The following is a 26,753-nucleotide window of genomic DNA, read 5'->3' on the forward strand; positions in this document are numbered from 1 at the left end:
GTTTTTCTTTACTCATGCACCGCACTTAGGAGTTCATTAAAGGAACTCTCTGCAGCTCTCAACCTCTGTCTCATTGTATGTTGGGTTGTAGTGGTTGTGATGGTAAGGAGATAAAAACCAGTATCCTCATTTTTGTTATTATACAACTCGTTGGCTTTTATTTTATATTAGAGTTATCTTCCTTATAAGGATGTACTAATTTGTATTCCCATCAGCTGAACATGAGTGAGAATTTCTTCATATATTCACTGTATTTGTTATTTATTAAGTTCTCAAACGTATCCTTTCATTTGTAGACCATTGAATAGTCTTTCTATTGTGTAAAAAGTGCTTTTGTTAATTAACATCGAAAATAGAGTGCTGACCCATCTAGACAGTAAATGTGTTGGAAATTGTTCAAATTATGTCAGTGTGAGTGGAATATCCATTCTTGTTTGAAGTATCTGAGACATGCAGGTCACTGTGACACTCGATTTTCAATCCAGATGCAAAACTTTAGAATTTTTCATCTAGATGTAAAACTTTAGAATTTCTGACCTCAAAGTCGACATTTATCTTGACTTGGAGCTTTTGAGGAAATGAAGGCCCTGGTCTGCTCCTCAGCTCAGGCCCAAGCCTGATGCTAACCTGATCCTGCATACAGCTCTCCTTTGCTTTGAGTCCTTCAAAACACTGCTTCGTTTAATTTTCATCAAAACTGCCTCCTTCTCCCTAACCCAATAATGACCCTTTTGTTTGGTGAAACGGGTCCTCTGAACCACAATCTCTCTCCCTGCAGCTGCAAGTTTATATAAACCGAACTTTGTTGACTACAGGTGTGTTTTGGTCTTTATTTTAAGGCTTTATCAATCCTAAACTGTAGGTCCTAACTCTAAAACCGGGAAGTCCTCCTCAGTGTTTTTTTACACATTGTTTTTGGAAAACAGGTTGGATTCTCACTTGCTGGTAATGCAAGTTCTGCCCAGTGAACTAGATTAAAAGTCACATCAGTTTTTGCTTTCAGTTCCTGCAACATTCCAAGCTAGCTAGGGCACTGTTTTCTGTACTTGGAAACCTCTTCTCAATCTTTGCCCTGCTGGCTCTGCTCAAAGGCCACCTCCCCCAGGAGGTGCTTATATCAGGTAGGCATCTCTCACCAAGCTCCTCCACCACCTCCCGTGTCTGTTTCGTTTTCTTACCTCTCTCTGAAACTACTTTATTCCATTGCTCATTAAGAAGAAAAAATATTCTGCCCTGAGAATGGAAGATCCAGGCACCTGCCTGATTAACAAATAACTAAGCAAAGGTCTCCTCTTCCTTCTGCCATTTTAAATACCCTTCAAAACGCCCTCGGGGATCAAGTCTCTAGCAAGAAATAGCTGGAGAGCGTTTAGTCAAGCCGTTGGTTGGAGTTTTTGCCGTTGCTCTTGGCAACTGCTGTTATCCACCAGTCCTGTAGTAGCCCCGCCCCTCCGTGTCGGGTCTGATCCCTACCCAGAACTCAGAACCTCGGCCCAAAGTAAAATCGCTGCTTTTCCCTTAAATCGCGGGACTTCCGGTCACGTGGGTCCGTAGCCGCCGGAAGGGGAAGTTTCGCCTCAGAACGCTGTTTCGCTTGTCCGAATTCGGTGGCGCCACGTCCGCCAGTGACTGCCTTCTGTACCGCGGCTCCTGCGGCCTCCGCCTCGATACCTTCCATTCGCGAAGCCGGCCGCGTCGTAAGGGGGTCGGGGCGGGCACACCGGTAGTTGTGCGCATCCTGGCGACCTGAGAGGCGAAAATGTCGGACATCGGGGACTGGTTCAGGAGCATCCCGGCCATCACGCGCTACTGGTTCGCTGCCAGCATTGCTGTTCCCTTGGTTGGCAAACTCGGCCTCATCAGCCCAGCTTACTTATTCTTGTGGCCCGAAGCCTTCCTCTATCGCTTCCAGGTACTGGCTGGCGCTGGGGATTGGGGACTACAGGCCCCAAGCGGCCCCGCGGCCGTGGAGCGGGCACCTGCACGTTGGGGACGCGCGGTGGCTGGTGGGACTTGTAGTAAGTCAGGTTCCAGCGGTTGAGGGCGGGGTTCTCTGGGCTCGGGAGGCTGCGGGGTTTGGAGAGCTAGAGACAGGAGTACTTTCTACCCTGCTGTGTCTGAAGGAGGCGTTGAAAAGTTAACTCAGTGGTTGGTGCCAGTCTTTTGAATGTCGGTGGAGCCTTGCCCTGTGACGATTTGTCATCCGCGTGGTGGCGTGGTGTCTGCTTTATCTATATTGTCAGCTTGACTTAATTTTGTTTTCGTGTTCCTGAAAGTCCCTCTCTCACCTGGAGTGGCTTAAGGCCAGAGATATAAAGAATGAATTTACTTACGTGCTCTTCCTTGGGGCCTAACCTAGTGATCGTCTTGTAATTCAGCCTAAGAACAGACTAGTAAAGAGTAAATTGCTTCAGAAGAGAAGACCTTGATACCGTATTAAATGTCAAGTAAAACAGTATCATTCATGGCAAGACAATGTTGGTTTTCTGGAAGTTGTTTTTTGGTTAGTTTATGTAATTTAAAACTAATCATTGGGATGTTGAATTCCAAGATCTGACTTTAATTTCAACACATTTCTTGGCCTGTTGGTAACTCTCTTGTTCCTCACCCCACTGTGTATTATTTCTTAATCTCCTTTTCCGATTTCTTTCTTTTTAAAATCAGATTTCATTGGTACATTTTAGGTATACATAATGATCACGTTCGTCTTAGAGTATTTGTACCGGTACATTTTTTTTTTTTTTTTTTTTTTTTGAGTCAGGGTCTTGCCATGCAGTGCTGGCTGACTTCATACTCACAGTGATCCTTCTGCCTCAGTTTTCCCAGTGCTGGGATTGTAGTTGTGCACCACTACACCCAGCTGCTTTGTTGATTTCTCATCTTTCTGACCTTTAAATGTTGGGAAATGTCCAAGGAATCAGTTACAGGTCCTATTCTGTAGATTCTAGTTAGCTGAGGTGGTATCATTTGCCTTATGGCTTTAAATATTTTATATAAATGGAAGACTATCAGATACAGTATAAAATTTGTAGCATATATTTGTCATTTGATTTTCAGGTTTATACAGTTATCAGACTTCAAGAAATCATCGTTTGAATGACCAGTAGACATCTCAGTCAAATTTGATGAGCCCAAAACCAAGTTTGCTGCTTCTCTTTTTCCCTAGAAGTAAATCACAGCTTCATTAGTAGGAACTCAAGCTAACAGTGGTGGAGTCATCTTTGGACTTTTTCTCTCTCATTTGCCACATGTTCTATTTACCTTAAATATAATCCAGAATATAGTCTCTTTTCATTTTCTACGGCATGCCATTATCATTCCATCCTTGTTCCTTTTGACCTTTTTTCTCTTTAACAGCTAGAGGAATTCTTTTAAAGCATAAATCAGGTCTTGTCAATCTGCCCAGAGTACTTCAGTGTCTTCTCCACCTGATGAATAAACTCCAAGTCTTCTTAGTGGTTTGCAAGATCCCTGACTGGCTCTTTTATCTCATCTCCTACTATTCTGTCTGTTGTACATTAGGCTCCATTATGATGTCCTTTACTGTTTTTGTCAGCACCTAATTGGATACCTTCTCGGGCGTTTGTGTTATTTCTTTGCTAGTAGCAGGTAACCACTGCTCATGCATTTTCCTCCCTGCTTCCTTCAGGTCTCTGTGCAAATGCCATCTTACCAACAAGGCTTTCTTTCCTACATAGAATAGTGCTTCTCCTTTGTTTATTTCCCTTACTCTTCACTTTCTTGCAATATTTCACCCTTTGGTATTTGCTAACCTGCTTCTAGAGAATAAAGTGAGAGCCAGATCTTTGTCCTCTGTATCCCGACTTTGTTATGTAGAATAGTTCCTGGCACATAGTAGGTGCTTATATATTCTCCGAATTTGTAGAAATTCACTATGTGCTGGGCTATTAGAATATAATAGCAAATAGAAAAGGTTCCTGCATATATAAACACATAGAGACATATGTGATGGATAGTGATTTAAGGGCATATGATATTTTAGAGTAGTCCACAAAAGCCTTGAAAGACATTTGAAGAATGTCATTGGGTAGATCTGGCACTGGGCATCACTTCCAGAAAGAAAATACAGTAAGTGAAAGGCTTAGCGGCAGAACAAAAGGAAGATTGGGCGGCTGGGACAAAGTTAGCCATAGGGCCAAGGATCAGCAGATGAGGACAGAGCTAGCCAAGGGTGAGTGTGAGTAAGCAAAGAAAGGTAGGTTTGAGCAAAATCACAGAGGGCTTTGTAGAGTATGTCAAGAGGCTTGAATTTGATTTACAGTATTTGTTTGCAGTGTTGGCAGGTGAACACAGGGCCAAGCACAGCTGTGCCATTGAACTGTGGAATTGGGAAGCCTTTTGAATAAAGGATTGACAGGTTGCCTTGACTGCTCTGTGGAGTGGACTTGCTGTCTAGGGACATGCTAGGCGGTGGGATCAGAGAGGCATGCAAATTAGGCAGGACAGGTGGTGGTTTTGACTAGGGTGGCTGTGAAGATAGAGAAAAACTGGATAGATTTGGCAGTTGGAGTGGACAGGATTGCTGCTGAGGGGATGTGACGGGAGAATGACTGAAGGCAAGAGGATGCAAAGATGTCTGTAAAGGCACAATTGAGTGGGTAGTGCAGCCCTTGATGGAGATTGGGAGTGTTTAGGAAGGCTCAGCTTCAGTGGGGCATGTGGTTGAATGGTTATGCTTTGGCCATTGTTGAGTCTTGAGATGCTTTTTAGGCGTCCAGGTGGAGGAAACCAAGTAGGGAATTGGATCAGATAGAAAGCTCGGTGTAAGAACAGGATTTTAGAGCACAGCCAGAATTGCGTACTGTTTTCTGTTTATTTACTTTAGCAAATATGTGTTGGCAGGGCGCAGTGTTGTACACGTCGTGCCTAGTGGCATGTTGGGTAATGTGTGTGCAAAGGGGGTAGTGGTTGTTTTGTAAGAAGTACCTGGTCAAAACTGACTCTGACCCTTCTTGCAAAATCTTCTTCAGTTGTGTAGTTGGATTAGTAGAGTAATTAACATTAAAAAGCTTTTTTATTAGGCTGATGATAAACGTGATGATCTGATTAGAAAAAGCCATCATTTAAGACACACCTTCAGTGATTTCTGTATCTTGCTTGCATTGTGTTTCCCAGCTTGTTGCCCTGAAACTAGGAGAAGCTGCTGATAGGAGGCCACACGGTGCCCTGACAGCCTAGGTGTAAAAACACCAGTAGCTGTGCCTTGTCTTTGCTTCCTGTTACTCTGACTCTTGCTCTAGACAAGATTAGCTACCAAACCAGCCTGGAGGAACTTGTTTCCCAATGATGCTGTTGAGGAAAATCTGTGTCAGAGAGCTCAGTGTGGCAGGACAGTGTGTGATGATGTACTTTTGTAGAGACTCAACCTCTTTAGAAGCTGGATCCATAACAGTTTAAAAAAATCAAGAAATGACTGATTTAGGATTGTACATTTGTGTTGGAAGTGACAAAAGTCATTTTGTTGTCTTTGACCATAAGTTTCCTCAGTACACAGGTTGACGGTTTGGAATGGCAAAGTTTGGCTAGGTCAAAACAGATGTGTGCTAAAAGTGTTGTGCACATGTTCTTCCTTTTCCTTGTCCCTTGGTTTTAATGCTCATCAGTCAAATAGCTCATAATTGTGAAATGTCTTCATGGTGATCCTTAGTTACAAGAGATATGGCAGTTTCTTGTTGCCTAGTTCTGGAGATTATTTCTCCAGGATTTTCTTGCTGCCTAGTTCTGGAGATTATTTCTCCAGGGTTGACTACATTGTGATGCTTCTTCATTTCTTTGCACAAAGTAACTTCATCTCTTACATTTGTGTTGTTTTTCTGTGTTATCTCATTCAGATCTCACCATCATCTTGGGATAACTGTTACCCATTCTTTAGACAGCTGCTGCAGTTTTAGTTCCTATTTTGGCGAGTTGACAGTAGATCTGAGTTATCTTGTTTAGCTCCTTTGCATATTGCCTAACCAAAAAAATTTAGTGTTTAGTAAAACATTTTGGAAAGTGATTTATTCCAATTTAATTATAACAGATTATCTTTTCTTTTCTGTTAGATTAGAAAGACCATAGAATTTCAAATAATTTGAATCAGGGTCTTAAGGCCTGGTTCAGCTTCTTACTAGTATGCTGTTAGGCAATTCATTTATACTTCTGAGTTTCAGTTTCTTTTCCTAGAAGTGGAAATTATATAAAATCATATTTACTTTCTTCTAAGATTTCATTAATTGTTATAATCAATTTAGTGCAGCTTTTTGGGGGGAGGGATAGAAATAAATGAATACATTAATTGTGTGATGCATCCAAATTTTAGAAACACAAAAATGAATACCTTCAAATTGAGATTATCTACTTTATGTCTCTTAAGTGGAACACAAAGAAAAGTGTGTATAAAATATCCAGTAAATAGCATGATTAACAGGCTATTCAAAAATAGTTTTTTTTTATTACCAGTCATTAGTAATTTTTACATCACTATGGCAAAACATGTGAGAAACAATTGAAAGAAAGTGGGCCAGGGATATAGCTCAGTAGCACAGTGCTTGCCTGGCAAGTGCAAGGTCCTGAGTGCAATTCCTGGTACAAAAAAAAAAAAAAAAGAAAGAAAGAAAGAAAGGTTTGTTTTGACTCACAGGTTCAGAGGTCTGTGGCTTCATTGGGACTGTGGTGAGACAGAGCATCACGGTGGAGAGTTTGTGTTGGAGCAAAACTGTCCACCTCATGGTGGCCCGGGAGGAAGTAGACGGGGTGGTAGAGCATGCCCCCAGTGACAGGCTTCCTCTAGGGAGGCCCCGCTTCTGAGTTGGCATTGCCTCCCAATAGCCCATTAAATTATGGATTCATGAGTAGATACATCTGTTGGTAATGATCTAGTCATGATCCAGTCACCTCTGAATAGCTTCAGCTCTGCTATGTCACTGCGTTGGAGAGCAAGCCTTGCACACCTGAACCTTCGGGACATTTCAGATCCAAACCATAGCTCTATTTATAAGTAGTAAGATTTAAGTTTTTTTCCTTCTTTTTTTTCTTCCAGTACTGGGGATTGAACCCAGGGCCACTGCACTGAGCTACATCCCAGACCTTTTTATTTTTTACTTTGGGACAGTCTTGCTAATTGCCAGGCTGCCTGGGTTGGGTTCAGACTTTCAGTCTTCTTGCCTCAGCCTCCCAGAGTGCTGATAGCACTGCTGTGTACACCATACCTGGCTAGATTTTAATTTTAATTTTCTTGAATTAGAAGTATGACTTGGATTATTGTTGGGGAAGATGTGACTTCAACTTCTCTATTGTTTCGGGAATGAAAAATGGAGCCAACCATGTCTGTGATTTAGACTGGTGCTTATATTTACATATTTACAAAGCTTTGTATTTACAGTTACCCCGTGACTGCATCCCTAGCTGGCCAGCTTTAGGCTATATGAGCTTTTTCACACAGACCTGTAAGGGGATGGACTTTGACTGCAGGTTGAGCATGGAAATCTCTGCAGGGTTTGGATTTAGAACTGTGATGTTAATGTTTTGGTGTGAACAGTTGAAAATCTTTTCTGAGCATTCTTGTCCCCATTGAGACAGTTTAGTTGTGGTTTGTAGATAAGGTTGCCCATTAATTGTGACATTATTTTTAAATTTTTTACCGAGTTAGAGTATATAAACAGGAAAACATATATTTATAACTTGTTGCATTTTCAGAAACTAATGTCCAGGTCAAGGGGTAACATGACCAGCACCCTCAAACCTTCCTCTTGCTCTCTTGTGGTGATTGCCCATCTGTGGGTGACTAGTACTTTCTTTTTTTTTTTTTGTCTTTTTCCTTTTTATTGGTACGGGGATCGAACTCACGATTTTTCCTTTTTATCGGTACTGGGGATCGAACTCACGACTGCCTGCTTGCAAGGCAGGCGCTTATGCCGCTGGGCTAAATCCCCAGCCCCGTGACTAGTACTTTTAAACCTTCCTCTTGCTCTCTTCTGGTGATTGCCCATCCATGGGTGCTAGTACTTTATCTTGACTTTTAATACTATAGGTTGTCTTTGCCAAGTTTTATGCTTTCTCTAAGTGGAATTGCACAACAGACAGTCTTGGGTGTGGCTGTTATCAATAGGATGTTGGAGAGTCACCCATATTGTATTTGGTATGGTTTTTTGTTGTGTATATATCTAGGGATGTGATCAGTGGAGTTGAATTAATCTCTTGAATCATTGCATGTAAATAAATAGAATAACACACTATTGTTTCTAATGAATTTTTTTAAAGCTCTAAATTGATACTGGGTACCTTTTTTTTCCCCCCCTTGAAACAGGGTCTTGCTATGCAGTCCAGTCTGGCCTCCAACTCATTGTATAGCCCAGGCTGACCTTCAGCTCACAGCAGTCCTGCGTGCTGGGATTACAAGTGTGCATCACCATGTCTGGCTGGGTAGCTTTCCTTTTTTTTTTTTTTTTTTTGGTAGCTTTCATTTTCAAAACGGTCTTCTCTTGCCTACCTACTATGGTTCAAAAAAAAAAAAAGCTTTAGTTTACTTTGGTATTCCACACACATGTGCTGGTTATCTTTCTTGATGAGCCATAACCAAACTTAACTTTGAGTCAACTGATCCTTTATATTTCAGAAAAATCTTTGCTTTTCATCTTTAAAAACCTCTACACTCTGGATAGCATTTACAGTTAATAGCAGATCATTCAAATTGTGATTAAAGGATGACTGTAACCCATTCTGAATAAATTGTTGGACTGATAACTAAATGCTGTGCCTTTTGAATGGTTCCTGTGGCAGCACACCTGTGGGCTGTTGTCCTGTGAGGAACTCTGGGTGTATTACCTTAAGTCTAGGGCCCAGCTTTCTTCTTAAAATAGATTTTCTTATCGTGATTATTTACATGTCAGTTAGAGGAAAGAGGAGGACTTTATGGGGATTTCAGAAATACATTACAATACAGTATTTCCCTAAAGAGACGAGTGCTGCTGTTTTTAAATCATAATTTTAAGTAATACAAAAATAATATTAAGCCTCAGAGCACTGAAAGCCAAGTAAGTATAAATGAAGTGTGAGCTTAGTGAATAAGGAAAAGAAGTGAGGTATTTTGACAGACACTGATTTCTAAAGAACAGGTGCACACAGTGGCTAAAAATAGTGTTCTGTCATCAGCATTAGAGGGAACGTAGTCAGAAAAAACCCTAGGGTTTCTTTTCTAAAATCAGACATTGAGTAACTTAGAGGAATACAGGGATAGTTTAAATGTGTAAAAACTAGGCCAGGGGGTGTCTCCTAAGAGGTTGTGATAGTAGTACACTCTGTTTCTGTCTCTGTCTTTTTTACAACACATCTTTTTGAGCCCAGTGTTTTACAGACCCTGAGATAAGGGATGGATTTCACTGGGTAGGTAAAGAGAGCCACCTCAAAGATCTGTATGTCTAAGGTTCCACAGCTACTTATGAGTCATGAAGAACTTGCTTCCAGTTTGTACTTTAGTGCTTTTCATAAGCAGGTCATGTATAGGCATAATTGTACTGAAAATTTTTACTAATTTTATGTAGGATAATGAAGTCATTCGTGAGTATCAGAGTAAAAAATTGAGGGTATCACCAATGTGGAGTCAGACTGGAACAAAAGTCTAGCTCTACCATTTACTAGCTGTCAACCTTTTCAATACTGTTGGCTTGTGTATAAAACCAGTCTTCTGAACTGTTATATATAAATAGGCTGAGTGATACATTAATTTGTTTATTTAAAATTTGTTCATTTAATGTAGGGCAGTGTGATTCCCATTTTACAGATTGAAAGTTGAGGCTAAGAAATGGTAACTTGACAGTAGACGGTCTCATGTCTTCTTATATCATCTGCAGTATACTCTTTCCATTAGACCATACTGTTTCTATGATAAAGTTGTGAATAAATCCAGATGAATGTTAGCCTGTTTGGTTTTACTGGCTTAATACAGGGTTTCTGGAAAGTCACTTTTGACTTAGAGATTTTTCCTCCACAGGCTCTAAATCCCTGCTGATTACATTCCTGTACTTAGAGAATGCGGCTTGCCAGCTTTGGACCTGGCTAGGCCCCGTGGCTGACGTTCTCCATCCCAGCCACATCTGAATTTGTTAGCAAACCTATTCTTTTATTGTGCTGATGCATCTTCTTGGGACTTCGTTCAAGAAGTTATGCCAGCTCTTGCTTCTTTTGACATGGTAGTGTGCCATAGAACACACAGCGTCCAAGCAAAAACCAGCATCCAGATGGCTGAGAAGGCAGTTTAGTCTGCTTCACCATTGTTTAATGTTGCTCTGGAGGTGCGAGCTCATGAACTAGATGAGAATGAAATAAGGTACCCAATTTTATTTACTCATAGGGTCGTGTGTTTGGAAAGCCTAAGAGGTTCAGTTTTCAAATATATAACAACTAGCTTTGGAAGTTGAGTATAAAAGGAGAAAGATACAGCTCTGTTGGAAAATATAAGAGCTATGAAAGACTTCTTGGCTGGGGATCACATTGATATAATATAGATATTAGCTCTGATTCATTTAGAAAAATAAAATATTGAGACTAGTTCAAGATAAATAGGGGCAGGAGATGCTTTAACTTTATCAGATCTTAAAACTGGAAATTATAATAACTTGATATTAGTGTAGGCATTGATTCCAAACAGAATTGTCAAAGTTTAGACTTTATAAAAGGGACTAATTATTCAGTAAAAGTCATTTTTCAAATAACTAGAGAAAATGTGCTTTACTTTATAAGCAGGAATGAGGCAAGTGGGTAACTATTTAGAAAAGTAAGTTGGATTCCTTCATTATTTCTTAGATTAAGTGTGAAGGTGCGTAGTAAAACTGTGAGCACGTTTCTATTCTTGGAGTGGGAAGACTGTAAGCGTGATACACGATGAATATAATTGTCTACAAATTAAACATTTACATGCCAAATTACAGCAAAAATACCGTTAAGCTGTTAAGTCTATGACAGACCAGAAAATACTTGCAATGAGAATAAGCAATTTCCATAGTGTATAAATGCAAAACTAGCAGAAGAATGGTGCAAAGATACACATGAAAAGATACTTCTGTTTTTCTCATGAGGCAAATAGAGATTTCAAATTGGTGAATATAAAATGTACTAGATGGTGTATGTGGAGAAGGTGGGTACTCATTTACATTTTAGGGGGAAAATAAATTGATTAAACATTTCTATAGTCATTTGACAGTATCTTAACAAAGTAAATGTGTATGTCTGTTGATCTAGCAGATTGATTCACAAAATTTATCCTGTATGTTCATAACAAGAATATTCATCTCGGCATTGTAACAGTTTAAATGAAGTTTGAATGTTTACATAAAAGGGATACTGTGAGGGCAGTGGAAATATTTTGTTAGGGGCATAAAACAAGGTGTAAAGCAGTACAGTGTGAAGTAGTGTGAAGAAGGGTAAATAATGGTAGGCAGGCAAGAAAGTCATGAATTGTTGCTGCATGGGGAGCTGGGCGACCAGGGGCGGGGGCGGGGGCGGGGGCAGGAATCCAGCAGCAAGGGTTATTCTTAATGTAGACTCTTAACATATTTCTTACTTTGGAGATATTGCTCTTCAAGTCAACAGTGCTTACATTACCTATTTAGAATATTGTTTGAATAAAAAATTCCTGCTTTATTTTTACCTTTTGAATATGATAGTTTTGGACACAGTCATCCCAGTATATTCTTTTCCTAAGAGATTTAGTTTTGGAAAGTCTTTGAAATTTGGTTTTGATCTTAGGCTTAGGCATATGCGTATCAGTAAAAGACTTCACTGTATATTTCTATGGTGTTGATTTTTTTCATCTTGTTTAGAAATTTTTTGCTTATTTTGTGATGTCTTTGTATTTCATTGATTTGCAAATTGATGATTATTCTTGGTATAAACTTATCTTAGTTCTTAAATCATAATGATGGTTTCACTTGGATTACTCTCTTTGAGGAAAATGCTTTGCAAGAGTTAATTGTGTTGAACAAGCGCCTGCCTGGCAAGTGTGTGGTCATGAGTTCAATCCCCAGTACCAAAAACAAACAAACAAACAAAAAACCCAAAAAAAGTTCATCGTGTTTAGTTAAAAGAAAAGTCAATTAACCTGCCTTAGAAAAACTAACAGTTGTGTTTATTTTGATCTGGACAGATTTGGAGGCCAATCACTGCCACCTTTTATTTCCCTGTGGGTCCAGGAACTGGATTTCTTTATTTGGTCAATTTATATTTCTTGTATCAGTATTCTACACGACTTGAAACAGGTATGTCTTCCATAGTTGTTTTAAGTACTGTTTCTTTCTAATTTACTGATCCATGTGTTTACTCCTTGGAGGAATTTTAAGGGCAGTCAGTTTGGTGTGATGATAGTATGTGTGTTCAGTGGCTGTGCAAAGACTGTGTTACAATGTCGTGAAGTGTAAAGTATCTGTCACCATTTTGTAGGTGAAAAAAGGCAGATGAAAAGTTTGCATGCTTTGCCCAATTTCTCAGTGGCTGAGCTATAGAATTCTCATTTTATTTGGCCATCTTACTCATTTTTGTCATAGGACAGTTCTTTGTCCTTTGATGCAGCATTGGCTGGAGTGTACAGGTCTCTCAGATTGAGCTTGAAAAATATTACTTTATGCAAATAAAAGCCAGGATTTATTTTCTATAATTGAAACACTCTACTTTAAAATACGTAGTTGAGATTAACAATATGGTAGTTTATCATATGTTGTACCAGCACGATGTATGAATAAACTGTCAAAATCTTTTTTTCAAAATATCTTACTGAATTTTATTTCTGACAATACCTTATATTCCAGTCCAAGTTGGTTATACTAAAAAGCCATAAATCAATACTTTATCTTAATATGAGTGTGATTTTGTTAAGTGCAGCTGACTTGAGAGAGTAAATCTGCCGGCTGTTAAGTTGGAGGTCCTGCTCACTCTTAGAGCTCCAGGAAGGGTAGTGTGTCAGCTGAGGGGAAGCTGCCTACGAGGCCGCTCTACCTGCATCAGGCTTGAACCCTACATCTGTCAGGACGGGTGGTGTTCATTCTCCTTTTCTATTTGTGTCTGATTATTGCCTCTGACTTGCTTAGCTTTATACCCTACTGATACAATTGAGGTTTAAGTTGTTGGAATAATTTTAAAAAGTAAGTAATAAACTGTAGATAAAGTGTGGGTTATCTATGACTGTTTATTTTTATCTTTGATAAGTCTTTATTATGGGAAATCTTTAAATATAAATAAAAGTAGAGAAGATGAATGAAACTTTTTGTAATAGAGGTCAGATTCACTTCACATAATATTCTCCATTTTAACTATTTTATTTGTATGTATGTATGTATGTATTTATTTGTTTATTTTTTGAGACAGGGTCTCTGTGTAGTTCAGGCTAGGCTTGAACTTGTGGTGTTCCTGCCTCAGCCTCCTGAGTTTTGGGATTGTGGGTGAATGCTGGGATTATGAAGGTGAGCCACCACTCTTGGCTCATTTTAACCATTTTAAATTGTGTTCAGTGGTCTTGATTCGCAGTGTTATGTAAATATCACAACAGTGTAATTTTGTGGTTTTCATCATTCTTCACAAACCCATAAGCAGGCATTCTCTGTTCTCCTTTTCCCCTCGCCCAGCCCCTGGCAACCACTAATCTACTTTCTGTGTGGCTTTACCATTAGGGATGTTTCATATGGCCTTTCGTAACTCATATTGTGATATATGAACCCCCATTTGACTATCACCCACCTCCAGCTGTCTCCTAGTGAGCCTTTGATGGCTACCTCACCCTCCATTATCGAAAGTAAAATACTCAGCATGCTGTTATTTCATTCATAAATCTTTCAGTAGTTGCCTTTGAAATAGTCTTACAAAAATCTTTCTAATACTGTTTTAAGATTGAACCTGAATCTCAATAATTCCTTGATCACTTTTTACTTGTTGTATCTCTATTACTTAAATGTCCTTAAACTCATTTACCTATCTCTGGTACTTGGATAATACACCAAACTTTTACTATTAATCTACCTGAATAACATTTAAGAAAAATCCATGGGAGCTTGGAATATAGCTCAGCAGCATAGCACCTGCCTTGCTAAGTGCAAGGTAATTACTAGCACCAAAAAAAAAAAAAAAAAAAAAAAAGAAAAGAAAAGAAAAATCCATGGGCTTATTAGGCTCCTGATCTCTTGTTTGCTTTGATTCACAAAAGTTGCCCTCTCATTCCTTATTCCCTAAGCACAGAGCATTTTGAAATGCCCAAACTGAGAGGCTTTGTGTGTGTTTATTGGGGATGGAGCCCAGGGCCTTCACAGTGAGCTGAATCCTCAGACTTTATATTTTTATTTTGAGACAATCTTGCTCAGTTGTCCAAACTGGGTTTAAACTTTGAATCCTTTTATCTTAGACTGCTGTGGTATTACACGTGGGTGCCATCATGCCTGCACTGAGCAGCGTTTTTCAAACAACTGTACCAAGATATCCAGTTGCCCTTCTGAATTCATGGTTTCTACATTTTTGCACTTTTGGATTCAACCAGATAAAAAATATTTGGCAGAAATCAAGTCTGAAATGAATATATACAGACTTTTTTCCCTTTTACTATTTCCTGGTGCCATATAACAACTATTTATAAAACATTTACATTGTATTAGATAGTATACATAGTCTAGAGAGGATTTAAAATGTGTGGGAGGATGCGTGCAGATTTTATGCAAATAGTATATACCATTTCATATAGGGATCTGAGCATTTGCAGATTTTGGTATCTGATCCATGTCCTAGAGCCAGTCCCTTCCCACAAATATGTAGGGACAACTCACTCAACATACAGTTCACCCATTTAAAGGGTGCAATTCAGTGGTTGTTAGTATCTTCCTGGAGTTGTGCAGTCATCATAATTTATAAAGCATTTCTTTACCCTTAAAGCTCTGTACCCATTAGCAGTCAATGCTTGTTTGCATTCAATACCTTTTTTCTCTGTAAGCTATGGGATATCATCAATCTACTTTCTGGCCCTTTAGTTTCATCTTTCTGGACATGTCTTATAAACAGAATCATGTTGTGTATGGTCTGTTGTAACTTGTGTCTTTCACTTAGCGTTATGTTGTTCAGATTCTGTGAGGCATGTATCTATCAGCATTTTATGCATGAGCATTCATTCCCTTTTATTACCACGTCAGAGTTCAATGTATGAAGAGTTCCATTTTGTCCACAGTTGACTTGGCTGTGGTGTTAGGAATCATGCTGCTGTGCATAACAGTGTAGGAAAGAGTTTTTGTGATCATTCTGTTCAACCTTCATTTCCCAGACAAGAACACAGCAGTGGTTTGGAGCAGTGGTGACATATTCCAGAGGTTGTCGAACTCTTTGGTATAACACAGCTAAGAATGGAATCAATGTATACTGATTCCCTTTTTGCTGTCTTGCTGTAAAGCCTCAAGTTAACATTTTGACAGAATGTTTGCCACCTGCATATTTCCCTGCCAGCCTAAATTGTTAAGTATATAGAAGTATTGGCATACTTAGGAGGTTTCTGATTTGAACAGGAAGACTGCAATTTGAGACCAGTTAATTGTGAATTTCCAGTTGCAGGCATGTCAAATGTTATATTTATGTGATTATAATATCTTAAGTACTCAATCTAAAGAATTCTTAGAAATCTCAAAGCAAAAACCACACAGAGCACAGGTATTATTTAACTTCAGAAAATGCATTAGTGTTTCAGCAATGCTGATCCATCACTGTGACCTTTCAGCATGAAACACCCTTAGGTGTGGGTGAGGTGTGCCTTTGAGGTGACAGGAAGACAAGACGCAAGGGCGAGTGTGGGACTTGCTGATAACCTGGTTTCTTTTAGATACTATATCCTTTTCCTTTCTGACCCTCCAGTGTTTTTTTTTTTTTTTAATTGACTAGCTTTATCATGCAACTGTGGTAGAGTGTGGAGCAGAGGGCAAGTAATTTTTAAGTGGAGTGATTGTATTAGTCAGGGTTTACTAGAGAAAACATACAGCACGAGATAAACAACAAGATTGGCTTACAGTGGTCAGCCACTGAGTCTGATGAGGAAGCAGAGTCCGTATGAGGATGTGTGCAGGGGGTGTCTACACGCTGGAGGCCGAAGGGTTCAACCCAAGGTCTGGAGTTCACCCCAGTATCTCCTGCAAGTCCACACCCGCAGGCTGACGGGTCTGCGACAGAAGACAGAAAGCTCCATGATGGAGCTGAAGGGTCTGTGCCGGAAAGCTGAGGAGTCTACACTGGAGGCCGGGAGACGAGGTCCAAATCAAAGGTGAAACCAAAGCTTCTCCAAAGAGTGGGATGCATTCGTCCTTCCTCCTTCCCTTTCATACCTCCAGGTGATGAGCCACCCTAGGGTGGGTCTTCTACGCCCTTGGATGTAGAGTTGCTAAACCCATTTAGTGAAGCTTCTAAATGTCTCGAGTTGACACAGTCAGTCAACCACTATAGTGATCTTACAGTTATTTGTGTGTTTTCACTTCTCTTAAAACCTTCAGATTGAAGGCATTAGGAATCTTCAGAAGATGGATTTGGATTTTTTTTTGTACCAAGGATTGAACTAATGACTTGGTACTTGTCAGGCAGGTGATTATGCCTCTGAGCTAAATCTCTAGCCATAGATTTAGATTGTTGATTATTCCAGCTATTAATAAAGCAACATGTTTAATGGGACAGTGGTAGAGAGGTGAGGCAGTAGTTAGACATCACTCTGCTTCTACGAGCTGTGTGACCACTTGCTGTCTTATAAAAGGCAGCTGTAGGTTGTATCTCACAGTACAAGTCTGTGGAATGGTGCCTGCGTTCGTCCCCTTCCCTCTCCTATCACTTCCTCTTCCTGGAACATAGGTACCTGCAAGATAGAGACAGAATTGTCTCAGTAGCTACTCCCAGAGCTGGGCATGCCTGTGTGTGTGTGTGTGTGTGTGTCTGTGTGTGTGTGTGTGTGTGTGTGTGTGTGTGAGAGAGAGAGAGAGAGAGAGAGAGAGAAAGAAAAAGAAAGAAAGTAATGACGATAGTGATAACGTGCTCCAGGATGGGCCCAGTGGCACATGCCTGTAATCCCAGCACTGGGGAGGCTGAGGCAGGAGGATCACCACAAGTTTGAGGCCAGCCTAAGCTACACAATGAGTTTGAGGCCAGCCTAAACTACAGAGGGGGCCCCTGTCTCAAAAGACCACACACACAAAAGATGCTTCAGCATAGTCATGCTGGAGGAGATACAATGGTAGCCAGAACAAGTGCTTCTTGAGAAGTGTATGATCCAGGAGTGGGAGATGGGCACTAAGCAGTTAACCAACAATGTGTCAGGTTGTGATAGAAACCCTGCGGTAAGCCAGCAGACCAGGATGGGATTCCAGCAGCTCTCACCACGTCTGGGATGGGGCTCGGGTTCTGGGATTGAGATGGGAGTCAGAGTGTGGAACTGAGAGTTCGGGGCAGCATAGGGGAACCTGGACATGGTTCAGATGCTTCCAAAAATGGACTTTGCTTGAGAGGAATGACTTTAAAATATCTTCAGCTTGATGTTCTCTAATTTTTTGAAGTGTTTTTCTCTGTTGACATTACTTTGCTCTGAAATTATGAACCATGACTGTGGCTTTGTTTTTGTTTCAGGAGCTTTTGATGGGAGGCCAGCAGACTATTTATTCATGCTTCTCTTTAACTGGATTTGCATCGTGGTATCCTTCCATGTTATTTCGGGTCAGAAGTGAATCCTTTGTTGGTTTTCAGGTTTGGGGAAACAGACGGTACTGTATAAAAATTTCAAATGAGTGTTTGCATCTTTGTTTACTACAGTTAATCAATAAGAATAATTAAAGTTCTTAAAAGCTCTAGTAGATCATATGGCCATTGAGTAATACATTCTCTTGCCATTGCTTTTGTAGGTTTTTTTTTCACATTTGGTTGAGTTTTATTACTGTTCTTTCTTGTTCTCAGTTCTCTGTGTTCTCAAGGGTGACAGCTTGTTGACTGAAGCACAAAGAGATTCTGTGCTGAGAGCTTTAGAAATCTGTGGTTCTTATCAGAAATTTAATTTACACCAGTGTCCTTTATTGACTTTATTGCTTCAGTTCTTTTGCATTCTTCAGTAGCAATTTATTCCCTCTATAAAAGACCCTGTACAAAATGCAAAGCTTTGGCCACACAGTCCACATGTGTGCTTTGTGTCAGCTGCAGTTGTCAACACACAGCCAACTTGGGATCTTGCAGATGGTGTGAACAGCAGCAGGGACTCGTGGCTCAGGTCCTGGGTAGAGTTGTGAGCTCACAGTTGCTGGTGGGCTCACCTTCCATTCAAAGTGGGCCAAGAGCCAAAATGTGAGGCTTTGGATACCCTTTCCTTGCCTTTGAGGAAATGGAAAAGGAAAAACAAAAAAAAAAAAAACATGAAACAGTTTTGGACTTCAGCTATGCTCTAGAGCCCTGAATGTGTGCAGAATCATTATGTGTTTCAAACACACAGGTATCTCTGTCCTTTTCTTGAAGGAGAGGTGCTAAGACGCTGTGGCAGGCTGGAAAAGACCTCCTGAGTCAGGCTGCGGCTACTGACTTCTCATCTCCTTGTGTACAGTCTAATGGAGCTGTGATAAAGATTACCAGAACCTTAGTGTTCTCAGATGTGTTAAGTAATCTTAATGACAGAAAACTGTTTGGAATGAGCTTAATATTTCCTTGACAGGGGTGGAGGGTAAGCATGTCAGACTGGATAGGTATGGAATACTTTTTATTATCTGGTCTTTAACTTCACAAACCAAGATTACCGGCTTGGCAATGGATATGCAGGTAAGTATCCCTTTAAACTTTGCCTGTTGTGTGATTTAGACTTGCTGTTATAGCCTTTGATAGAAGTTGAAATTATATTAACTGTGATGGTATAATATTTTGAACTTACAGAATGATATATTTTATTATGAAGATTTTAAGTCATCTGAATTTTTAAAGCTCATATGAGTAATCTAAATCATTGGGGTTTTTTGCTCATTTTTGTATTGTTTGAATATTGAGAATAATGATTGTGCAGTATTTTCTAAGTTTATGTAAGGATTTTTTTTAAAAAAAAATAGAGCTCATATGGTAAGTAAATCTACTTTTTGCAAATAACAGCTTGAGTTAAGTATGTGAGTCCATCTAAAAACGTAATTGTGTTGCATTTTATTGTAGGACTTTGTAGCATTCTTTGTGTGAGTTAAATAATGGGATCAACTTGTAATTATTATGAATTGAATTTTCTTTTGCTTTTTCTATTCACATGAGAAATTGTTTTTGGAGGGGAGAAATAAGTGTAGTAGATTTATGGTAAGCCTTTATTCAAACTGTGCATTCCTGGAGCCAGGTGTTTACATGTTACTTTTTTTGCAGTTGCTGATGATTCCTCTGATCATGTCAGTACTTTATGTCTGGGCTCAGCTGAACAGAGACATGATGGTATCATTTTGGTTTGGAACACGATTCAAGGTACTTGGCCTTACTTGGAAAACTTTCATCGTCTTTGCAGAATTCTCTCATCCTGAGATGTACTTCCTGGTTTGGCCAGGAGAGGGCACTGAAGAGCAGTGTATCGAGGCAGGCCCCTCTCTCCTGGGCCAACCCAGAGTTCTTTTGCTAACTGTTGTACTTCTTCCTTGGCTGCTCAGGCCCTCAGGGCTGTATCCATGAGTGACGAGTGTATGCAATGCATTTGAAACTTTGTGATTTAAAATCTGTTCTTATTATTTCTCTACTTCCTATATGTGCTTAACATTTTTAGCAAGACAGATTTTTTTTTTTTTGCCTCCAGACTTCCCTTTGTACCTGATCTCACAGTTTTTCATTTGTAACTTTTTGATTCTCTTCCTTGTAAAAAATCTACCCATTATGAGGCTGAACACACACTGTATTTTTAGTCCCTTGCCTGGAACTAGTTAGTCTTTTTGGGCTTTTGCAGTACCCTGTGTTCTTCTTGTGTACTTAGCTGAGTACTTATATTATTTACTAGCTGTGAAGATCCTTGCAACACCCTAACCTTTGATGTCTGGTCTTGAATATATTAGAGGACTCACATGTTGAATTCCATGTGCAGAATTATTTGAGAAATCAATATGTAATGAATTAGAAATTCAGGATGACTTTGTTACAGTTTGCTGGTCAGAGTCTGACTGACTCTGTAGTGCCTGTGTTTAGCATCCATAAGACACTGGTTTCTGAAGCTTGTTAATATGAATCCAGCAGGTTATATACTGCATCTGGACTATGGCAGAAAATACAGTTACAAGTGCACAAATACAGTTTTATATAGGAAGCTTTAAGTGTGCTTTGGGTTGATCTGAGAAGTTTGCAGTCACCTCCCGAAGAATTATCTGAAGCCCTTATCAGTGTATCCATTTCTGTTTACCTGCCTTCATGGCTCTGTCCTCTTCAGGTATGGCTGTTGATGTTTATGTGTATTCTTTCCTAGGCCTGTTATTTACCTTGGGTTATCCTTGGATTCAACTATATCATCGGAGGCTCGTAAGTGACTAGCGTTATTTAGTGGGAAACTAATCCTTGGAAAAGTTCTATTTACCTTTTTATCTTCTTTCTCTAATCGTTATGAATGTTTTTTTTTTAAATTTCAATATTGATGTGTTAGAACCTAATTGTTACATTTTGAGTGTAAGTGGTTAAATTGTAGCTTTAAGTATGTTTAACAATGGATGGTTATAGTCTTCTTAGTTCATCAGTAGATATAGTACATTTCTATATGTTATGTTTGAAAGTGTGTGTTTCTGGATTCACTATCCAGACTGAACTAAGGTCTAAGTTGTGTCTGACTTGACTCCTGTAAGAGCTGCCCATGAAATGAATGTCTTTTGTTCTTAGCATATTTCTAGAATGCTTTAGAAACTGCTTACTATCAACAGAAAAGCAGATTCTCAGATGGGAAGTAGTTTTGTAAGTGGTTTGATGGTACATGTGTTTGGCTATCCAGTGCATTCCTAGTTTGTTGTCAGTAATTAGAACTGAAGTTTGGGAAAGCCTTTCATGTATCCAGACAGTTTTTAAGGGAAAGTAATAGGCACACTGGTAATCCATTATGCTTTGAGGCCCAGGCGGGAGGACTGCAAGTTCAAGCCTAGCTTGGGCAACCTAGCAAAACCCTGTCTTAAAATAAAAAATGAAAAATGGGCCAGGAATGTAGCTTAGTCTGAAGGCCTTGGGTTCCACCCCCCAGAAATGGGGGGAAAACATCAAGATGCAGCTATTCTAGGATTGCCTGTTTGTTATACAAAACTACTTTCCATCTGAAAATCTGCTTTTCTGTTGATAGTGAGCAGTTTCTAAAGCATTCTGGAAATATGCTAAGAACAAAAGACATTCATTTCATGGGCAGCTCTTACAGGAGTCAAGTCAGACACAAAACGTTTTCATGAGTTCGGTGATTGCTAGTTCTTCCTATATCTGATGCTTTGCTTTGTGGTCCCAGCTTCTGTGTTCTGAGAAAACAGCAGATGAACTGAGCTAGCAGACTCGGTCTAGGGCATAGCAGTTTCAGAGTGTGGTCCTGTTCCTCTTCCACCCAGAAAGGCAGAGTCTGGAAGCAACTGCCTTGATTTATCCCTGACAAGGAGTGATGCTAGAGGTGCAGAAGATAGTAAGAGTGGATCCATAAAATCTTGAGGTGACCTGTCCACTGGCCATGGGGAATCTAAGGAAGTCACTGTTTATTGTAGGCTGCAGGTTGAAGGTCAGCTTTCCTGACACTCGACATGAGATGGTAGAGAGGGCAAGCAGGGGCTCCAGGGATGGGGAGCAGGCGTGTACTGTCCTTGCTTCTCCCTGGGCAGCCTGTCTGTCTGCCTGTGTTTCATATACACAGTGCTCATGACTCACTCCTGAGGTAGGGAATAGCACAAATAGCATCTTGAGATGGGCCAAGCTTAGAGGCGCTATCAGGGGGGCTGCTGGCTTGCAGGAGTTGTGGTCCACATTGGTTCAGCAGTCACTTTTTCTCTCTCCCTTAGAATGCGTTTGTCACTCTGACTATAAAAAGGGCCTACCTATTCAAGAGCTGTCACAGACTCCCGGGACTGGAAGTGGGCTTCAGTGTAGATTTCTTCCCCATGCTACTAATTAAAACTAGGTGCATCTCACTTTATTGCTTGATTGTCTTTAATTTGGTTCTTTTTTCAGGGTGATCAATGAGTTAATTGGAAATCTTGTCGGACATCTTTATTTCTTCCTAATGTTCAGATACCCAATGGACTTGGGAGGAAGAAATTTTCTATCTACACCTCAGTTTTTGTAAGTGTTTTTTCCTCTCTCACTGAACAGACATTGTGTTGCCCGTGGTCTCATGTTTCTCAGTAGGCGCATCATGAGGGGTCCAGTGTACCTCCCATCGGATAGAGAAGTTGAGCTAATAAATGACTTGTTAGCCACTCGGTCATAGCAAGTCAGGGGTGGAAGCCAGCACCTCACTCTGCGTGGGATACTAGCAGAGGACTGCCGGTAATGAGACTCAGGTCAGGCAGCACAGCAGGCAGAGGTACCCCGTATCCAGGCTGTGACCATGGTTTCTGTCGAGGAAGGGGCGGTTGATATTTTAGTATTGAAATTTTGTAGGATGCTCAAAGATAAAATGAAAGATATGAGGTTCATATAGTCCCATCCCCCTAGGGGAGTGTGCCTTTCTTTGTCTGCTCTTAAGGGTGCTCCACATGAAGAGGCCAAGGGCAAGAGCCATTTGGCTGTAGCCGTACAGGCTTTGGTACTGGGACAGTTACTTAGCGCCCCCAGGCTTCAGTTTGCAAGTCTTGAAGTGGACGAGGGCAGGGGAGATGAGCACAGTCCTGAGCATGGTGGTGGGCATCAGTCAGTAACCTCTCGAGTGGGGTTTCAGTGAGCTGAGGAGAGACACTGACACACTTGTGCCTGTAGTAGCAGCAGGCCACTGTGTCAGTGAAGCAAAAGGCTGTCGGAGAAGGAACCAGCTCAGCCGCCATCTGGGTGTCACAGCCTGCCTGACAGCCACGCCTAATCTCATGTCAGGGATCTGCCGTAATGACTTGTATTTAAAAGCTTTAAAAACCAACAACAGAAACTCCTTTCATGTCTTCTCATTTTAATGTTTTGCACTTCTGTCCATCAGAGGGGTCAATGTGGGCAGCACAATTTGAGCAGTGCCCCTTTAAGACGGTATTGTGAGCTACAATATACAAAAAAGCAAGATAATACTGATACATGGGTGGTTTTTAAAAATTAAATAAAACCTTGGGTTACCTCCACGCTGAAAAAACAAGTGACGAATCTGCTTTCCAGTTATCAAAGGACATAATAACAGCAGGTTTGAATTTCTCATCTAGATTTATCAAGTAGGATGGCAGATGTATCAATCAAAAAAAGTGTGTGTTTTGAGGGGCAGCCAACAGTTATTTTACTTTAAATGGTCACACTCTGACTTAATGTCTTACAGTTATTTCTTAATTGTGGATGACAAAGTGTACGTGATTCTTGAGGCAGTCATCAGCACACAGGAGCTGCCTTTGCTTGAGAGTTCTCTCTTGGTGGAAGCCCTTCTGTTAAATTTTGCATAAAGATCAGATGACAAAATGTAGCTTCTTGCAAGAGCAGTAACTGCTTTGAAATTACCATAAATTTTTGTTGATTATGTATAATTGGGTATCTTTTTATACTAATTACTTGCATTTAATGTCACTGTCTGCTTAGGCAGTGGAGATGGCTTCCATATTGTCTCAGTGTAAGCAGCACACTTAGTTTTGCCTTTTTCAAGCACTCTCTTCTACTGGGTACTTTGGAGGAATGTTACTATGCCGGATGTTGTAGATCTTGAGGACCCAGTCTTAGAAATTACATTTTGATTGAATGATGAAACTGTATTTGTTTAAGGGTAAAGGTGAGTTACAGAATTCTAAAAGGGTTAGTATTCTGCACCCCATTTAGAAGATGCATTTTCCCTCCGTACACAGTTAATTTTCTGTTTAGAAGGGGCAGGTGTCTTTTTTGCAACGAGAGTGGAGGACTCACAGATGGTAGAAACACACGCGGACTCCCGTTCTGACTGCCGTCGGTTAGAGTCCTGCCCTGTAGAAAGTAGTGGGCAGTGCAGGCTCCACAGCAGGCTGTGGCCTTTGTCTTCGCCCTGTCAGTCCTGAAGAGCATCACTCAGGCTTGCCCCCTCCCCAGTATTCTCATTTATAAACAGAGAGGTTGCTACCATAGTGCCTACCTCATAGATGTATTGTGCAGAGGGGTGAACCGGTGAATTTGCGTGCTCAGGTATGAGTACTCCTGACACCTGTGTGTTGTCAACCCAAGGTTGTGTAGAAACTGCTGCTCTGTGTGGCTTTTCTGGTACTGTGAGCGGTTTAACTAGGGGCATCAGTTTATATTAGGACCTAATAAGTGAAATAGATTTAAGCACATTCTCGATTTTTTTAGGCCAGAACTGGAAATAGTTAGAAAATGCTGTCCAAAGCATAGACTTGGGTTTAAGTTTTCTTAGCTTTTCTGTGACTCCTAGTGTATTAACTTACATGGGGAGAAATCATCAAACCTTTTTGGACCTCTGCTTTCCTTCCAGGTAGGAGATGGGAAGGAAGAAGTCAGAGGCAGGTTATGAGTAGATTTTAAAAACATGCCCAGCTGGGTGTGGGGGCATACCCTGTAACCGTAGCACTTGGGAGGCCGAGGCAGGAGGATCTTTGAAGTTTGAGGCCAATCTGGGCTACAAGTGAGTTCAAGGCCAGCCTGAAAGACAACAAAACGAAACAAAACAAAAAAACCATACCCAGACTTGCAGGGTAGAAAACCATCTTCTGCAGCCTCCCTGTGGCCTTGGCTGAGGGTGCTGTGGAGGTGCTGTGCATGACTCAGCGTGCAGCCTGGGGATTTGGACTTTGAAAGCAAATTTAGTTTGTAGTTTTGATCCATTCTGATCCATATTTAGATATACCAAAATGCAGTCAGTCTTCTTTCTGGTTGTTGGGCCTGTGGGTGTAATCTTTTCGTTTCTATACTATTTTGCATGAGTTACTTTTAAAATCAGTGTAATAGAGTGTGAATTTAACTGAAAGCTTGATAAAGTTAAGAAACATGAGAAGCAAGTGCCATCTGTGGCCAGGCATTGAGCTAAGTGCTGAAAAGATAGAGTTAAATGAGACATTGTCCCTGGCCTCTTCAGTGTGACAGATGCCACGAGAACACCCAAGAGAGGGAGATATATGGGGTGCTGGGTGCTATGTGGATGTGACTTTGCTTTTTCTTTTGCCTTTGTCTCCCCTTTCCACTTCAGGTACCGCTGGCTGCCCAGTAGGAGAGGAGGGGTGTCGGGGTTTGGTGTGCCGCCTGCTAGTGTGAGACGAGCTGCTGACCAGAATGGCGGAGGTGGAAGACACAACTGGGGCCAGGGCTTTCGACTTGGAGACCAGTGAACAAGCCGCCTCAGGGCTGCCCACCAGCTGCTGCACTCAGCGCCCCTTCTCTGGGCTGGGTGTGTTTCACAGCAAGTGTGTTTCACAGTGAGTCCCAGCTAGCGCTGTCGGACCTGACCCACACCGAATGTAGTCTTTCAGTATGAGACAGAATTTTTTAAATCTTGAAGGAAAATACAAGTGTTCCTCAAGTCTCTGATTCTCATTGAAGTCCTTACTGCTACGAAGAACAAATCTCAGCAGTGCAAATTTCAAAACGGACTGTACTTTGGTACTTTCACTTTTTCCCTTTCCATCTGAAAAATGAGTGTTAGCAGGTCCTGGTCTGCTGGCACTGAGCTGGGCATCTGGGGTGGGGTCCAGACCCTGTCAGAAGGATTCTTAGCTCTTTCTTGCACACATATCTCCCTCCTGCTTTTCCCAGCTCCCAAAGTTGCAACTGGAGGGGTTGCTCGCAAAATGATCCTGCCTTTGACAAACTCTTTATTTATTGACTTTGCCAAGGCTTGGTCACAAAGAACTTGTTCACACAATTGTTTTCCTCCTTCAGTGGCAGAACTGTAATAGGGGAGAAGACCGAGCAGTGGACGAATTGCTTTCTCAGCTTTTGGGATTGTGTCAGCCTGTCCACTGACATAACATCTTTACAACATCTGACACCTCTTCAGATGTTTTTGTAAAAAAGCATCATGTGTTCGAGGGGCCAGATTGGTACTGATGAGGTTGAGGGTTGATGCAGGTGGTTTTTCCTGAGCTTGGGTGGTCAGGACTGCAGGGTGGTGTTCTACCGCAGGCCTCAGGCTTTGTCCTTTTGGTGTCCTGTGCTGGCCCTGTGTGACCTCGGAGTTGAGTGGTGCTGTGTTTGGAGATCCCCACTCACATGGCCCTGGGGAGAGCTGCTCCTGTCTGAGTCTCCTCGTGTGTGTGTGTGTGTGTGTGTGTTTGTGTGTGTGTGTGTGTGTGTGCGCGCGCGCGCGCACGTAGGTGTCAGACAGCACGCCACACTGGGGAAGGGAGCACCCAGACCCTGTTTAAGTTTTCATTTTTCTTTTGCTCCTGCCCTTTTCTGGTCAGGTGTTTCAGGTAATTGTGAGAAAAGTGCAACTCTTTTGTAGGTAGATCATTTTTTAAAACTAATTAAGCACATTTGAGTGAATCACACATAATTTTGGATTGTAAGGGCTTTAGAATCATTTGCGTTTGCAAGTTTTTATTATTTTGAGTCACGAATGTACGTGCATTGTGAATCAGACCAGCTCGAATTCCCAGGATACTGTTTCAGAGGTGAGCGTTCCCCATCAGAGCTTGGCTTGTCACCAAATAAAAGTTTTCTTGAAGGCTGCA

At 40.9% G+C, this 26,753-nt stretch overlaps 1 protein-coding gene across 2 annotated transcripts; it reads left to right on the forward strand.

Moving 5' to 3' along the window:
* Nucleotides 1-1,556: 1,556 nt before the first annotated feature.
* On the forward strand, nt 1,557-26,753 carry Derl1 (derlin 1). Of its 2 annotated transcripts, none has more exons than XM_063231151.1 (8): nt 1,557-1,912; nt 12,143-12,254; nt 17,614-17,700; nt 18,680-18,783; nt 19,360-19,455; nt 20,435-20,487; nt 22,150-22,260; nt 25,271-26,753. In XM_063231151.1, exons 1-8 carry the CDS (start codon nt 1,760-1,762, stop codon nt 25,407-25,409), a joined length of 855 nt encoding a protein of 284 aa, XP_063087221.1. In that variant the 5' UTR covers nt 1,557-1,759; the 3' UTR covers nt 25,410-26,753. The 2 variants fall into 2 exon arrangements, with proteins under 2 accessions (XP_063087221.1, XP_003467412.1); XM_003467364.5 differs by having other exon boundaries at nt 1,561-1,912; nt 17,614-17,678; nt 18,757-18,783.

This window comes from Cavia porcellus, unplaced genomic scaffold (assembly GCF_034190915.1).
Source record: "Cavia porcellus strain 051 isolate PalLab524CR breed Dunkin Hartley unplaced genomic scaffold, mCavPor4.1 scaffold_19, whole genome shotgun sequence".
In the NCBI taxonomy this organism is placed as follows: domain Eukaryota; kingdom Metazoa; phylum Chordata; class Mammalia; order Rodentia; family Caviidae; genus Cavia; species Cavia porcellus.

What these genes read in the sequence shown, in the direction of transcription:
- Derl1 (XM_063231151.1), top strand. Translation starts at nt 1,760, where the DNA reads ATGTCGGACATCGGGGACTGGTTCAGGAGCATCCCGGCCATCACGCGC. An exon ending in TTCTACACGACTTGAAACAG is followed by an intron (nt 12,255 to 17,613) that starts GTATGTCTTCCA and finishes TTTTTGTTTCAG; the next exon opens with GAGCTTTTGATGGGAGGCCA. An exon ending in AACTATATCATCGGAGGCTC is followed by an intron (nt 20,488 to 22,149) that starts GTAAGTGACTAG and finishes TTCTTTTTTCAG; the next exon opens with GGTGATCAATGAGTTAATTG.